Source organism: Vicia villosa, linkage group LG7, assembly GCF_029867415.1.
Source record: "Vicia villosa cultivar HV-30 ecotype Madison, WI linkage group LG7, Vvil1.0, whole genome shotgun sequence".
Taxonomy (NCBI): domain Eukaryota; kingdom Viridiplantae; phylum Streptophyta; class Magnoliopsida; order Fabales; family Fabaceae; genus Vicia; species Vicia villosa.
In genome coordinates this window covers 5,557,013-5,572,660 of record NC_081186.1, presented here as the reverse complement: position 1 = coordinate 5,572,660, position 15,648 = coordinate 5,557,013, and the positions used below count along the sequence as shown (strand labels likewise).

General features: G+C 33.9%; 1 protein-coding gene across 8 annotated transcripts; it reads left to right on the top strand.

Annotated features, from left to right (window-relative positions):
* Positions 1-9,303: 9,303 nt before the first annotated feature.
* LOC131616915 (uncharacterized) lies at positions 9,304-12,153 on the top strand. Of its 8 annotated transcripts, XR_009288320.1 has the most exons (8): positions 9,304-9,800; positions 9,947-10,191; positions 10,314-10,651; positions 10,878-10,946; positions 11,046-11,141; positions 11,240-11,330; positions 11,562-11,627; positions 11,856-12,153. XR_009288320.1 is itself a non-coding variant. In XM_058888357.1 (7 exons), exons 2-6 carry the CDS (start codon positions 10,509-10,511, stop codon positions 11,588-11,590), a joined length of 375 nt encoding a protein of 124 aa, XP_058744340.1. In that variant the 5' UTR covers positions 9,304-9,518; positions 10,165-10,508; the 3' UTR covers positions 11,591-11,627; positions 11,856-12,153. The 8 variants fall into 8 exon arrangements, 2 of the variants coding, with proteins under 2 accessions (XP_058744340.1, XP_058744339.1); XR_009288317.1 differs by lacking the exons at positions 11,046-11,141; positions 11,240-11,330 and having other exon boundaries at positions 9,304-9,518; positions 9,738-9,800; XR_009288321.1 differs by lacking the exon at positions 10,878-10,946 and having other exon boundaries at positions 10,314-10,598.
* The last annotated feature ends 3,495 nt before the right edge of the window (positions 12,154-15,648 follow it).

Sequence of the window (15,648 nt, the reverse complement as noted above, 5' to 3'; positions counted from 1 at the left end):
ACCCTTGGAGATTTTCTCTTCATCAGAGATATCTTCCAAAAAGATGATGAAGTTTCTTTATTTCCATCAAATGGCATCTCATCTCTGAGTGCTGATGAGAAGTTTGATGAGGAAACAAATCTTTGGAGAATTTCTCTTTATCTGAGATATTGTCCAAAATCACAACTTAGACCAGTTTCGAGATTTGGACATCCGAAACGAGGGGAGGTTGTTTACCTTTTTCTAAGTATCAACACTTAGTTAAAGAAGATGGAGTGCGCATGTTACTTTGCCATCCATTCACCCGAATCCACATAACATGTTTCTACAGGAGTTTGTCTCCCTATTCCCCTCCAAGTGCGACAACGGGATCAAGTCATGCAAAGATTTCATCACTATAACATCTCAGGAACGCCCAAAATTCGGGCATTCTTTAGTATTTAAGTCTCTTTCACTCTGAAGCAATCGAGATATTAATCTCTCTCCTTCCAGATAAAAGAAACTTAAATAGGGGCATCTGTCATACCCTAATTTTTGACCCCCCTGAGATGTCATATCTTTTAAACTTTTCATCAAAAGACAAAATAGATACTCAGAGCAGTCCTTTATTCATCTGATACTTAGTCGAGGGTGTTCAAGAACAAAAGAACTCAGGCAAAGGATCAATCAAAAAAAGGGATGGTCTCTAACATAACTATGGGACTCAAAAGCTTCATTCTATCCACCTATGATTGATTAGATACCCATCACCTGGACTCAGGTTTGCTTACCTCACCAGTTTAGGGTTTTGAGCCCATCAAGGACTAAAATCAGGGATCACATTTGGGGAACCCTAGAAAACTCAAAAGTATCACTCAATAACTTCAATCATTCTAAAATAGTTCATATGACAATATCCATTGGGCATTACACTCCAATCCAAGATCCACAGTCATCAATTTCATCTGGTCGACAATTAGGGTTTTTGACCAAATTCACCAAGAAAGTTGACTTTTAATCAAGACATGGATCCAAAACTCAAGACATAGTTCAAGGACTTCTACTACCTCAATATAATCCATTTACATCACTCATTTGAGGAGAAGATCTTGATTCCACACAAAAGTCCAAAATCTCACTTTATTAGGAAAAAGTCAACTGTATAGGATCACTTTTGACTTTTAAGATTTTTGGTCAAACCATGACTTTTAAAGATCAATATCATCAATATATGGTTATTAAAGTCATATGACCAAAGAAATTCAAAAAGATTCATCAAGGAGCAAAAAGTCGGGAATTAGGGTTTTTGAGGGCATTGTGGGAACTCAAAATTTCACCTACACAACTCAAAATACTTCCAACATGAAAGTTGTAGATCTTGCAAAATAAAACAACATCTTACAATGCAACTTTTTTCAAGAAATCAATCATTTAAGAGGTTTGGAATTTTCAAGCTTTAGGTTATAAAAACTTAGAAATTTTTCTAAGTGTTTTTAACCTAGTTTTCATCCAACTTTGGGCTCATTTTTCACAATTTTCCCAAATGATTCTGAAGAAACCCCAAACTAATGATTTGAAGTAGATGTTTAGGGCTTTCGAAATTGTGCTCAACCTTCTCCAAATTCATTTTGAGCTAGGAGTTATGCTTGTTCAAAGTTGGCCTCATAAGGTAAAATTATAAGTCATGTACAATTTGGAACTTTGCAATTTTGTGCAATTAGCTTCACTAAGTGATGCTACACGACCTCTAATACATCTGCAAGCATGCCATACATCAATTTCCATCATTGTATAAGGATTGAAGAAGATTCCCAAAAACAAAGGCATGTGATTATGTAATGATTATATTTGGGAATTTATGGTAAATTGATGAATCACCAAAGGAATCTTTTCCCAACCAATTGGAGCTCACTTCTGCATCAGAATTGTCCCCTAAGATCAAGAAAAACCGATGGCTAGGGAGTGGTATCAAAGAGCTCATCATTGCACTTGGGATATTCTTTGAATTCCTTCATGCTTAAGAAACCAAACTTCCTTCACTAAGCAAGCTCACGATGTCCAATTGCTCTGCATTCATTTGCCTATAAATACAAGTACATACCTCAGTAACAAAATTCTTGCTTTCTCTCTTCTTTCTTCATACTTAAGGTTTTCAAAGGTTCTATGGCAAGAAGACTCGGATTCTTCAAACCAGAGCTCTTCCTTTGGAATTAAGTATTCAAACACCTTAGGGGAGTCATTTAGAGGTGATCCAAACCTCTGAAACACTTCTGTACGTGGAGAATCATCATCTTCACCTCTCACTTGGAGCTGTTGCAGTTGGGGTCGAGCAAGAGGTTCTGGGCACTTTCAGTTCAAGTTAAGCATCTCAACACCTTCCAGGAGGATCATTGAAGCTATTTGGATCGTTGCAACAACTCTGCAACACACTTTGATCAGAGCCAAATCTTCATTTTTCAGGTAAGTTTCAAAAGCTTCAAACTCTATGATTCGCGCATGATAAATTTAAAATGAAGTTACCAGTTGGTTTCTGCACCTTCATAGATCATTAACCCTCAATCAATTGCATCAAATCATACATATATAGTATTTCATGTTTAATTTCAGTTTTAGGGTTCTTAGTGTTCATGCTTGCGAATTTTATGTTACACTTAGAATAAATGAAATTGAAGGACACCATCATGATCGTCGTCCAAAAACGAGAAAAATCCATCTTTACATCTTTGAATTTAGTTGAGAATTGAGGGAGATAGGATTTCCAGAAATTGAAATCGTGAGGTTGAAGATGAAGTTGCTTTGCGCGCGTTTTTTTGAATTCTCAGAAGCAAGTTTAAAATATAATTATATGGAAGTGTGTTTTGAATGACTAAATCGTTCAGCTCACTTGGTTACATGCGCCTCTCACATTCTCATGCCTTAGGTCTGGGGTTCGATCCCCCCCCACAGACCTTTTGTTTTTATTTTTCATTTTAACGCGCGTGTTTCACATATATTCAATTGGAATCCCTCTTTAGTCACACTGAGCGTGTAGCTCAGTTGGCTTTGTTTTGTGTGGTAACCATGGGAGCGTGGGTTCAAGCCTTGGTGGAGACAAATCCTTATTTTTTATCACTTTTCTCACCTATTTTCTTCACAACTTCTCATGATCATTTAACCTATCAAATTAAATCATTTTTACTTCTTTTTTTACACACTTGTCATTTAACATATCTATTTTGTGAATAATCAAAAAAATCATAAAAATATTATTTATTTCATGTGTTTTTATTAGGTTTAAAATAGTATGTTTTAAGTGTTTTCTTAAATACTTTAAATATACATTTTTATTTTGTTTTGACCTAACTACTTTGTGAATAATTTTATGATAAAATCCTAACCATTTAGGTCTTAATTAGGTATAGATTGTGTCTTTACTTTAATTAAGTTGACTTTTGTCAAAATTCAAACTATCTTCAAATTTTCAAAGTAAACAGACGATCGAGGTTTTCAAACAACAGAACCTCGTATCTTTTCAACTGTTTCTCATAAATAGTAAATCATTTTCATTGGGCCTCTATTAGAGTGTAAGACCCAGCACCTTTTTCTTTTCTTAGTTTGTTTTCAAAAACTGTATTTACAAAATCTTCTTTCTATTTTCAAAACATTCTTCTGGTATTTGAAGGGCATTATTCCCGGTGAAACTCTTCAGACACCTATGTGACCTTTGTCCATCTTCACTTCTTCTGTTTTCAAAATCCTTAACTGTTTATAACAAATATTCAACTGTTATCAATAAAACAACAAAATTGTTGTTGAGGCTTTGTACATACTTCTTCAAAGGCCTCCACTCCATCCAGGTTAGGCTTTACAAGCTTCCAATTTACAGTCTTTATTTAAATTACTGTCAAATATAGAACTGTTTATATATTTGTTTAGAACTACGTTTGAGTGTAAACCCTAGGACAGTTAAACTATATATATATTATAGGAATATGGCCTAGGATTGAGAATGTCTTCCCGGTGAAGGCTCTTTCCTAATTAGAGATCTGTAGTTCAAACCCCCAAGATGAATTATTCCCGGTGAAACATCTTGGTAAAAACCTTAGAACAAAAAATAGGACACACCCACCCAAAGAGGAATTATTCCCGGTGAAACCTCTTACCCATTTGCTTAAAGCCAAAATAAGTTCAAAAACCACATAGCTTTCTCTTGTGCTATAACAAGGACCCTCGATGACCCTCGATTAGCCTCCTCTTGGGCTTTGTACAAGGACCCACAGGCTTCTTAAAAGCATTTCCAGCTTCCTCTTGAGCTTGTATACAAGGACCCATCAGGTTTCTTATAAACATAGGAACAGGTCTTTAGTTACCTTTTAGCCTATCCTGGTGAATTTCTTCCATTCTTTAAACCAGACTTTAAACAAGCTAAGATTGTCTCAATCTCATATTGAGTACACTTTTTGGAATGAGAGACATGGACAGTCTCTGTCCCCCTTATCTTCATCAATCTTCCTTAGCATAGTCTAGGATCTTTATTTGCTTATCTTCGGTCAGTGTCAGCCTTAATCTTGGGCTTTAAAACAAGAAGTCTCCACTAGATAATCTTCCTGCCATTCATTTTAATAAAAACCCCTGGAAAGGGTTAGCCTCCACACATTCCTTCATTTTAATAAAAAACCCTGGAAAGGGTCAGCCTCCAAATCATTCTTTCATTTCAACAAAAACCCCTGGAAAGGGTTAGCCTCCAAAATCACTCCTTCAAATCCAAAGATTCATTCTTTCAAAAAGATAATTCCCTAAAAGAGTCAAAACCCCTGGAAAGGGTCAGCCTCCAAAAAACATGATAAAAGTTCAGTCTTTTAATAGTCAATTTCTCCAGCTGAGTCAAAATACCTGGAAAGGGTTAGCTTCCAAAAAACATAAAAATAAATTAGTTTGTTAAAACCTCCAGCAGAATAAAACTCCCCCAGTGAGTCTTTCTTTTTAAGTAGCCACAACCTTGGGCTTTGAACAAGGCAGATAAACCATATTTCCCTGTGTCAAATATTCCTAATCTCTAGGATCTTTTCCCCATAGAGTCTTCCATAATCAGTTTCTTTAAGAGTCTGCCACAACCTTGGGCTTTGTACAAGGCAGAAAATAGTCTTTCCCCTAGCTAGAGTAGCCACAACCTTGGGCTTCATACAAGGCACAAATTAAATAACTTTCACAGTTAAGAGTCAGCCACAACCTTGGGCTTTGTACAAGGCACACAAATAGAGTCATCCATAGTCTTAAAAACTCAGTTATCCTCAGCAGTTAGCCACAACCTTGGGCTTTGTACAAGGCACACAAAATAGAGTCTCCCTAAGTAGAGTCAGCCACAATTCTGAGCTTTGTATAGAACACCAAATAAAATCTATTAAATAAACACTCTCCAACTAGAGTCAGCCTCAATTCTGGGCTTTGTACAGAACACAAAAACTCCTTAATTAAAAATCTCCCCAGTAGAGTTATCTTTTAATAAGTCAATAAATCAATCAAAAGCCTCAAGCTTAGGCCTCATTCAAGCCAGCTAAAAAGTCAAATCTTTTATACAGTAGATAGACATAGCTTATCTCTATAGAGAGATATTTTTACTACTCTACCACTTTCATACAAACAAACATCACATTTCATTTTAATTTTAATCAAGTCTCCCATTTAGGATTTTGAAAGGCATGAGCTGGCAGTGAAACCAGACATGTGATTAACTTTCCCTAATTTGGACGAGCATCTTTCTTTCATTTAGGAGATACTAGCATACTTGCAAACACACAAGTAAGGTCACTCTCTTAATGAAATGAATTCAGTTATTCGGTCACTCTTTTAAATTTTTGTGGTGGAATAGTAGAAATACCTCTCTATAAAGATGATTTCATGTCTCTTTACTGTAAACAGAGATTTAATTCAAAGCTTCAACCTTGAGCTTCAAGCAAGGCACCAAAAATAATTCATTTCCCTAGTTAGTTCCCCGAACTACATTAAGCTCTGACTTCCACTAGGGATATGTAGGCATGAGGTTCACAAGGAATCTCAGCGAGCTATTAAAATACCAAAAATAGTCAGTTTGTCTGTCTGTCTGTCTGTCTTTTAAATCAATTCAATTCTCTCTCCTAATACAAAGGAGAAACTTTACCAATCATTAAGCAATAAACACAATCATAATGACACAGAGAAGGTTCCCGTAAAGTACTACGGATATGTAGGGTGCTTAAAGTCTTCCCTATGTATAACCGACCCCCCGAACTCCAGAATTTCTAGTCTAGGTGAAATCCCCACACTTAGCAAACTCCTAGGGTTTAGTTGAGATATTTTTTCTCTTTCCTACTCGTAGGACAATAAGAAAGTTCGTGTGATATCGTAGGAAGAACTGAAACTAAATTCATCCCATCTCGGGCGCATTCTCCTTCCAAATTTCGTGTGAAGGGTCTAGCGTGGCGTCCTCCCAAGTGAAACGGGGAGGTAAAAAAAACGACACCACAGTAACGATACAAGCTATGTTTAAAACATGATTCATGCGATGATTTGTTTGTTGGTATGATGAAGCTTATGAGATAGTTTTTGTGATGATGTGAGTATGATGTGAATATCTTGTATGTTGGATGGATGACGTATTGCTGACATATATGATGAAATGTGACAATATAAGATGTTGTTTTGAAAAACATTATTATGTGATGATTGTTGAGAATTGTATGATGATGATTGATTTGTTTTGGAATGAAGTGGATACATGTATGTTCTTTCTTATTGATGATAATTATTGATGCAGATACATGTATGTTCTTTAATGATGATGATGATTGAATTATAATTGAATGATGCTAATATATATGAACATACTTGATGATGATGATGATGATGATATAAGTATGTTATATATGTTGCATTCATTCATAATCATTGGTTGAGGGCTGAATCCTGAATGATGTGGGGATTCAGTGAAGGGCATAATTTCCATTGTGTGGAATTTGTGCTGACATGGCCATATCTTGATGATGTTGGTTCAGTCGGTGGGTTAATCCCATTGATGATGTTGGTACCACATGCACAGTGTCAGTTGCATTCATATGCATGATTTTTATAACATGAATGGATGTTTTCCAGTGTTATGAATATTGATGATGTGTTGGTTGTTGTGATGATGAAACTTGTCTGAATATCTGTATATGGTACAATTGGGTGAATAATGTGACTATGATGTGTTATTATTTATGACTCTATAAAATTTGTTAATTTGAATGAGACTCACCATTACTATTGACATTTTCAGATTGGCGAGTAGAGACTTTTGGCTTTGGTGAGGATAGCTCATAGGCCAGTCTGTCTAAGTATAGCGTCGATGTCATGCTCTGATATTGTAACATTGGGGAACGCTAGTTAGAGACTACGATGATACTCTATTCTGTTGTTATTATATTAATTTTATGGGATGTTGCATAGATGATGTTATGCTTATCTGTATGATGAATATTCCGTTGTGTAGAAACATGATTTTACTGAATTGATGATTCGTTTCTAAATGAAGCATGATAAATGACTTATAATAAATTGTTTTATTGAATTGTGGCGCCCTTGTTTTCATGTTTACTCTGAAATTTTTATATAATTGCCGCAGGGTTTAGAAGGGTGTTACAATAGTGGTATCAGAGCAGGTCGGTTCGTCCGGCCAATTGTCGAGTCAGTTGAGTTGCGCAACAGTTGAATATTGTCGGCGTATTATCCCTTGGTACGCGACATGTGAGTGAATCACTGTCGGAACTTGTTTGTTTTGTTGCAGGAGTTGGTTTGAGCGAAGTGGAGGAGAAGCTTTGCTTCTCGGAAGAGGTTCAGTTGCAAGTTGCAAAGAGGATTGCTGTCGTGATGTTTTAGAAGTCGGACTTCGGCGATGGAATGTGTCGCTCAAGTTATAAGAAGTTTGGGAGCGAAGAGATATGATAAGGGGCTGTTTGGAATGTTATTGATTTGAAGATGATGAGTTTCGGAGCGGAATTTCCATAGGAAAAATGCAGAAAAAGTTGTTGAATCGTTATGAAACTTCGAGAATTCATAACTGGAGTTCTAGGCATCCGATTTGAGTTTCGTTTGAAGTGTTGGAAACCTAATGAGATGAAATTTGTTATAAAAATGGTTGTAGTAGCTGTAACATATTTAGTTATAACAGGATGATGTTGGAAAAAGGTGAAGTTACGATTACACTTGTTCTTAGAACTAGACTTGTTCGTTGGTACTGCACGGGATGTCTGAGTTGAACGGATTGAAGGAATAATTCAAAGGTTTTTTGAGGAAAAATTTTAGAAATTAAGTGTACTATTTGAGGGGTTTTGGAGATATCGTTTAGAGTGTCGCTGCATGATGTCGATTTTGCATTTTGAATGACGTTGGAAAATTCATATCTTGAGTTCCGAGTGTCGGATTAATGTGTTGTTTGAACCTACGAAGAGGAGAGATTATTTTCTACCTTATGAGAGAGTTATAAATACAGTAGAGTGATCCTATGAGGAGATATTCTGAAGCCGGCTAAGGAAGCGTGAAGCTTTTTGAATAGGAATGCCTACTACCGCGATTGTTTGAAACGAAGTATAGTAGAACATGTTGTTGATGAATAAGTTGATGAGATGTTCGATAATAAAGATGATTTGAGTGCCGATGGATTTTAGTGAGGAGTGAATTAGTAGTAAAGGTGAAATAAGTTTTAGAACGGTTAAAGTCATATTTGTGATGCCAAAGCAACGACATGTATAAAAGAAGAATTGTAGAGTATTTCTGACACCTATTGATGTGAGGAAGACTTTGTTGAGATTCCGAGTGGAACGATACTTAGACGCGAAAGATGTCATGTGATTTAGAGTAAGACCACGAGTTATGAATGTTATCGCGGTCTTTTGCTAGGATGAGGATTTTTATTTAGAACGAGATGAATAGTAGTGCACGAGTATATCAGTGATTATGAAGTTTGGAAGTACTTAACAAGTGTGTGATGCTAAGTGACTATGAAGCGGATTGTGTAAAATGTTTGGACATTGGTGTCTCACCGATAAGACCTAATAAGAGGGAAGTGTGCAAGTTGTAAAGACTCAAAGTGAATTATTGAACCATGACGATGTTAATGAGTTTGAGTGCAAACTCGGAAAAGACACTATCTACTATCTACCCATTAATAAAATGTTAACCAAAATTATTTTTTTACCCTTCCAACCAAATTAATTTACACTGCACAAGGGTTATCAAGGTAATTAACAAAAGAAATTATCAAATATGCCAATTGTATTCTTCTCATTGGTCTATTCCATAAAGAGAGTACTAACATTTGGATTCTTCTCATTGTCGTTTCCCTCCCAAAATATTGAAATTTTACAATTTCACTTTTTCCTCTTCCTCTCTCTTTCACGGTTTCTCTAACCTGTTTCTCTTTCTCTCTCTTTTCACAGTTCTTTCATATTCTCTCAACCCCTTTCATTTTTCCTTTCGAACCCTAGCGGGTTTATCACTATCATCGGTGCTTCCTGAAACTGCACGACTATCTCCACCACCAATCGCATCTTTTCCCTTTTGAATCGGTTTGTATTCGTTTTCATTTTGGTTTTCTTTTGCGTTTTAGTTATCGCTTTCTTTTTCGTTATCTGAATTCGGTTTAGGGTATGGAAAAAGTGTTTATTTCATTTATGATTCTAGCGGCGGCCGTAACAGAATGGATCTCTGGTTTAAAAAATTTGTTTGTGATTTAAACTTTGTATTTTGAAGGAAGATCTATAAATTTGGTAGTCACTAACTTGCAGATCTACGATTGTCCGACCCAACTCCACCGTTTCTGATCTCCTTTCATCACTTTTGTTTTCAAGGTTGGTGGTTTTGATTCAGTTTTAGTTTTGATTTGTTAGATTTTTATGCTTAGGGTTTCTAATACCCATTTTGGTTTTACTTATTACTCTATAAATTTAGCAAAGTTTGTGTAACTTTCAATTAACGTTTGCTTTATTGAAATCAGCCCTAGAGAGTACATGATGTGTTGCGCCCACTCTATGAATCATCCAAGCTATTAGCTTAGAGAACAACTATGGCAGGAAGAAGAATACACTTGTGCTGCTAGATATATGACTGTTTTTATAATTTTTCTGATACATTTTATTGTATACTATGTTTGGTTTTTCTCCAAAAAAATTATTTGACTATATCACTCATACTTTTCATTTTTTTGTGTAACAGGCTTCAAATTCCTTCCAATTATCATAGGTAATTTCAAACGATTTTGATGTTTGTGGCTTCTACTGGAGCTTGTGTGTTTTGAATCTATGTGTTTTGATGTTCTGAGTCCATGGTTCAACAACAAGCACTAATTTATTTGTGTCCTGCAGGTTTATGTGGCTACAAATAGGATTTCTCCTTTTATCACCCTTTTCAGGATTTTTGAAGAATCTACAAATAAAGTTAGAGTGAAAATACTTAGTTTTCAACTCTATTATTAGAACTGATGCCCTTACTTCTATTGATTTATTTATGTTTGGATACTAAAAGAAGCCATTAAAGAATAAAAGCGGTTATTGGAACTGATGCCCTTACTTATGATATATCGGAGCATTATATCGGATGTAAGAAGATATGTGAAGATATTGCAAGCTCTGACTGGTCATCCGAATCCGGTACAATTCTATGAAACCTATGAAGACAATGAAAATGTTTATGTAGTTATGCCGTAAGTTCTTATTACCCGTATATTTTTTGTCATAACTTTACTTGTACCTTCATGGTTCAATGCTACTGAAAAGTTCCCTCATGTTTTAAAACTCATAAAGTTACTTTGACATTGATTGAGAGACTATCAGATTTTTAAAATCTATCTGAAATTATTTTGACAAAATTTGGTTTTTCCATCAATGCTTGGGTAATCGAGGTTTATGTTTTTAATGAACCTTTTGCAGTCTATAAGGACTTTTCAAAGGATTTACATGATGCAGAGTATTGATTTGGTTATCGAGAAAGGAGCTATGGTAAATTAGATGATTTTCCTTTCACCTATAACGGAATTTTGGCTCGACACTCTAAACTAATTGTTATGATTCCTAATTCCTACATCTTCTAAGCTGTAGCATTTGGATGACATGGAGAGAAGGAAATGGAAGACGAAGCTGCTGCTTTGCGAGAGATGTAGGCCAAGGTCGAGAAAGAGATGGGATCTGTGCAATGTAATTCTCGTTTGTCCCCATTAAGATCTTTGGGTTTTTAGTTTTATGTTATTTTTGTACTTTATTTTTGAAAAAATTTCTGGTGTGTGGTTTTGCAGGAGATGCTGCTATTGAGACAAATCAAGGTCTTCACCTGGTCTACATGCATGCAGGAACCAACCCTTTTGAAGTCATCACTCAAGCTGTCAAGTGAGACATTTTTCTCTGTGTCTATATGATATTTTCTTTGTTTCCCTATGCTATTCAAAAGTCATTTTACAGCTATATAAAATATAATTTTGCTCTCAATTGGTGAAATTGTGATTTGTATTTTGACAAATACGGTGTTACTGATTCCTTTTCTGCTTGTCATTAAGTTATTTCAGTAAAACTTCCTAATTTATGTGAATTTTACTCTACAATGATTGTGTACCTTTGCAGGTATTCTCTGCTATTGGTCACACTGGTAGTTAGTTGTTCCTTACTGATGATAAGCAATATGCAGAGGTAATTGTTTCTTCTGTCATGTATATTGATACTAATGATTCATTTCCATGTCAGAGATGTTTTGTGAGAAACAATACTAACAGGTGGCGTCGGAAAACGGGCTAGCCCAATAAAGCATATGGTTGTGTTTAATCATTGTTTCTAAAGCCTATACTTAAACCAGACTTTAGCTCGGCTTGACCCGAAGCAGACCGGATATCCTGTCTAAGACATTGTTTTCTTTTGTAGGAACCTGCTTGGGTAAAAGCGGACCGAGCAAAACACACTACACAAGCACAAGATTTGTGTTCTAAAAAGCTTTTAAGAACAATCTCAGGAGGAGAAAGGAACTATGAAGAGATGAAGGTTAAGGGGATTTAATCACAGTAAAGCTTTTTCAGTTTTTTGAGGCTCACTTTTTTGACACTCCAGCAAGAGATAAAGAAAGCTTAAGCTGGATTTTTATTTTTGTTTTCTCTATTTTCTATACCAGAAATGTACATCAAAATATAGATTTTGCAGTAAATGTAAATATAGAAATTAATTATGACTTGAAGATTTTCAAAATATAGAAAGAATAAAATTAGCTATAAGAAGAAAATACAACTCATTATGCAGAATTATATACATTTCACACATACTATATAGTTTATCTTTGAATTTAAATATGTGACTTGCCATGATATCTTCCCAAACTGCCACTAACTTGTATCTCCCTAAGCAACAACAGCTTTAGTCCATCTTTTGATTTCACCTTTCAACTTATTTGAATCCATCTATTTCAACTTCTTTTCTGGCTCCATAGACACAGGTTCAACAGATGAAAAACAACGATTGAATTGTCTTTATTTTGTATATTTTTGGCTCTTTAGATTGGAAACTGTGTTACCATTATTAAAAGATAGAGATTTCTTCACACATATATAGCTCATATTTTGATGGTTTGTTTGATACTATGATTAGTTGCTTAAATTTGTTTGTGAAAATTAATGTTTTACAATGTTTGAAATTATGATGTTTTTGTCATGGTTTTAAAGGGTGCCGAATTGGAATTAGACAAGTAATATAATAGGTGAATGCGTATCATAATTTGCCTTCATTGACTTTAGTTAGTTATACTCTCTTAACAAGTTTAATTTGATTAATACTTCATCTTACTATATTAGTTATACTCCCTCCATTTTAAAATATAAACAAAATTTAACAAAACTATATATAAAAAGATGTGCTATTTAGATACACCATAATCTATAGTAGAGATGGCTTCTTTAAAAAAGGCCTATAGTAATTGTCTCCCACTTATAATAAACCGGATTGTTTCCTCATGTATAATTATAATTGATTTTGTTTTCTCAACTATAAATACAATATTAAATACAATATTAGTTCATATATAATTACAATTTTTTTTCACGGGTCACTATCAACCTAATATCTATTTTAATTTAATCAATTATTATTGGGATTTGAGAGAAAATATTCTTATTTTTAAATATAATTTTTTTTCCAATAAGATTATTTGTTAAATTTATATAATTATTGTTCAATTTACAATTAAGTAAATAATTTCATATTTTGCATTTATATTTAAAATTTTACATTTGCATTTGTTAAAATATTATTTTTTTTCTCCAACTCACATGTCTTTTTTTTTATATGGTTTTTTAATACATTGAGTTTTTATGATCATTTACTATCAAACAATTACTATTCAATTGACCAAACTATTTATTACACACAAAATTAGCACATGAATACAATAATAAAATGTTTAATCTTACAAGCCACTTTCCGTACAATGCCTATTTTATTTTAAACAACAATGACTTTTATTTGAAAACTAAAGTATTTATTTTCAAATTTCAAAACGATTCCTATGAATATTCATTTATCAAAGAATTGAGATTGAGAGTATAACATAGCAATCGATTAAACCCTAACTCTAAATTTTGGATAGAACAAACAATAATGAAAGAGAAGTTTGTGAATCAAATATCACTAGATCATATTCATTTAAGTAATTAAATAATATTTATCTTTTTTCATTCCCATATCATGACAAATGACATTTATTTTTTAATAATTAAATCATAATTAAATATTACTTAAACTCATTCTCTCTCTTCATTAGAATTTCAAATCTCTCTCACATTTTTTTCAACACTTTTCATTTTAAATTTTTTCTCTATTTATTTATTATCATTAAAAATACTAATAATTTTTTTTTAAAAATTTAATAAAATTAAAAAATTTATTTATCTCACGGGTCACTATCAACACAGTATATATTTTATTAATCTTTAACCTTCAGGGACCTATATTCATTTCTCTTAATTTATTTTTATGCTAATCTAGGTCATCTATTGCTATAATGTTGAATTTTATAATGGGACATGTATCCTTTATTTATAATGGGCCATGTTATCCTTTATTGTTGTTAGACCGTCAATTATTTTATTCAATACTTGACCCTATTTTGCTATTGTTTTTTAACCTATCTCAGATTTTTTTATGGATCATTAATTTAACTTAGAATCTAATTTTCATAATATTAATATCTTATTTAGAAAACTTTTTTTAAAATGGTTATTTTCTATTTTATATATGCAATTTGGTCAAACTGCTTTGCTTCACATTTTTCGTATCGCTCAAAAAATACTACACCACAAATACTGTACCCGGGCGACAGCACGGGTCTCTGACTAGTTATGTAGTAACGACGGTTTATGCTTAAATATGGTTGTCGGCTATCTATTGAAAAATTTAGGACTTGATCACCCTAAATCTCTTGTTGGTAGTAGATGGAATCATATAAATGGGATGAACTTTTTTTGTTACCTTAATGATATAAGTTGTGATGGATATTAAACCGTGAGAATAATTTTTCACCATGTTGTGCAATTTATGAAGAAGTGAATATGAAAGGAGTGTAACATATTGGACGATGACTTAAGACTGGTAATCAGAGTTGCACAGCGAAAGTGTGATATGGAGCAGTGTTATGAGTACTATTTGTGGGCAGCGAGGAATTTATATGTCAGAAGCCTACGTAGAGAATATGTATTGATCTATATGTTAGATTTAGAATCTATATGCATGAAATTTTGAGTCAAGTAGTGGTAGCATCTTTGATTTCTGGAAAAATGTGGTGTGCCTCCACCGTGGGATCACCGGAGAAAACGACCGGAACAATGGTTCCGACATCTGAGTTTGTTTCACGTTTCACTCCCATTTAGCCTACGTGGCCTGATCGCATTGTATCATGTTTTTCCATTAATTCTATTTTGGCCTTATTCAAATGATTAGATGGTGAGATGGACGTGCGTGATTGGCTCATGTTTGTTTTTTTGTCTTCTAGCTACTTAAATCTCCATTGCCCAATTGATACAAGTGCATGTGACATTCTTAATAATTCACTACATAAATGCTGAAAACAAATAATGTGACAAGCAAAATAAAAATGGAAAGGTGACATAATGTGTGAACCTGGGCCTCGTTTTGCAAATGGGCTTTAGCAATTTCGTTTTCCTACCCCTTGTTATAAGCCCAACGTGCTGATTAAAAGAATCCAGCTCAGTTTCCAATTACTTTGTCACCCCCTTGTAGGCAGATTTTTCATATTTGTTTCAAATGGTTTTCTTCACAACTTTTGCTTGATGAATAATTTTCCATCCAAATAAAAATAAATAAAAATATTTTTTAGGTGCTTTAGAGTGTTTAGATAATTGTAATATTCTTTTATAGAATTTTAGAAATTGTTTCACTATTTTTAACGAAACTTTTTCTTCAATGTGTTCATATTTTCTCATGTTTGGGTATGTTTTACAAACTAGTTTGAATAGAGGCCTTAAGAGTAGAACTTTACTGCCATTTTCTTGCATGATTGTAGTAGCCTCACATATGATATTAGGTACAAAAAATAAAGTTCTAATTCCCATTTTTATTATGTTTTTGCTTAGGGTTTTAAACCCGGTTAATGTGTGTTTCTCAAAGATGTTTGTGTTGTTTTTGCTCATAATGTGAAATGCACTTGTGCAATTGA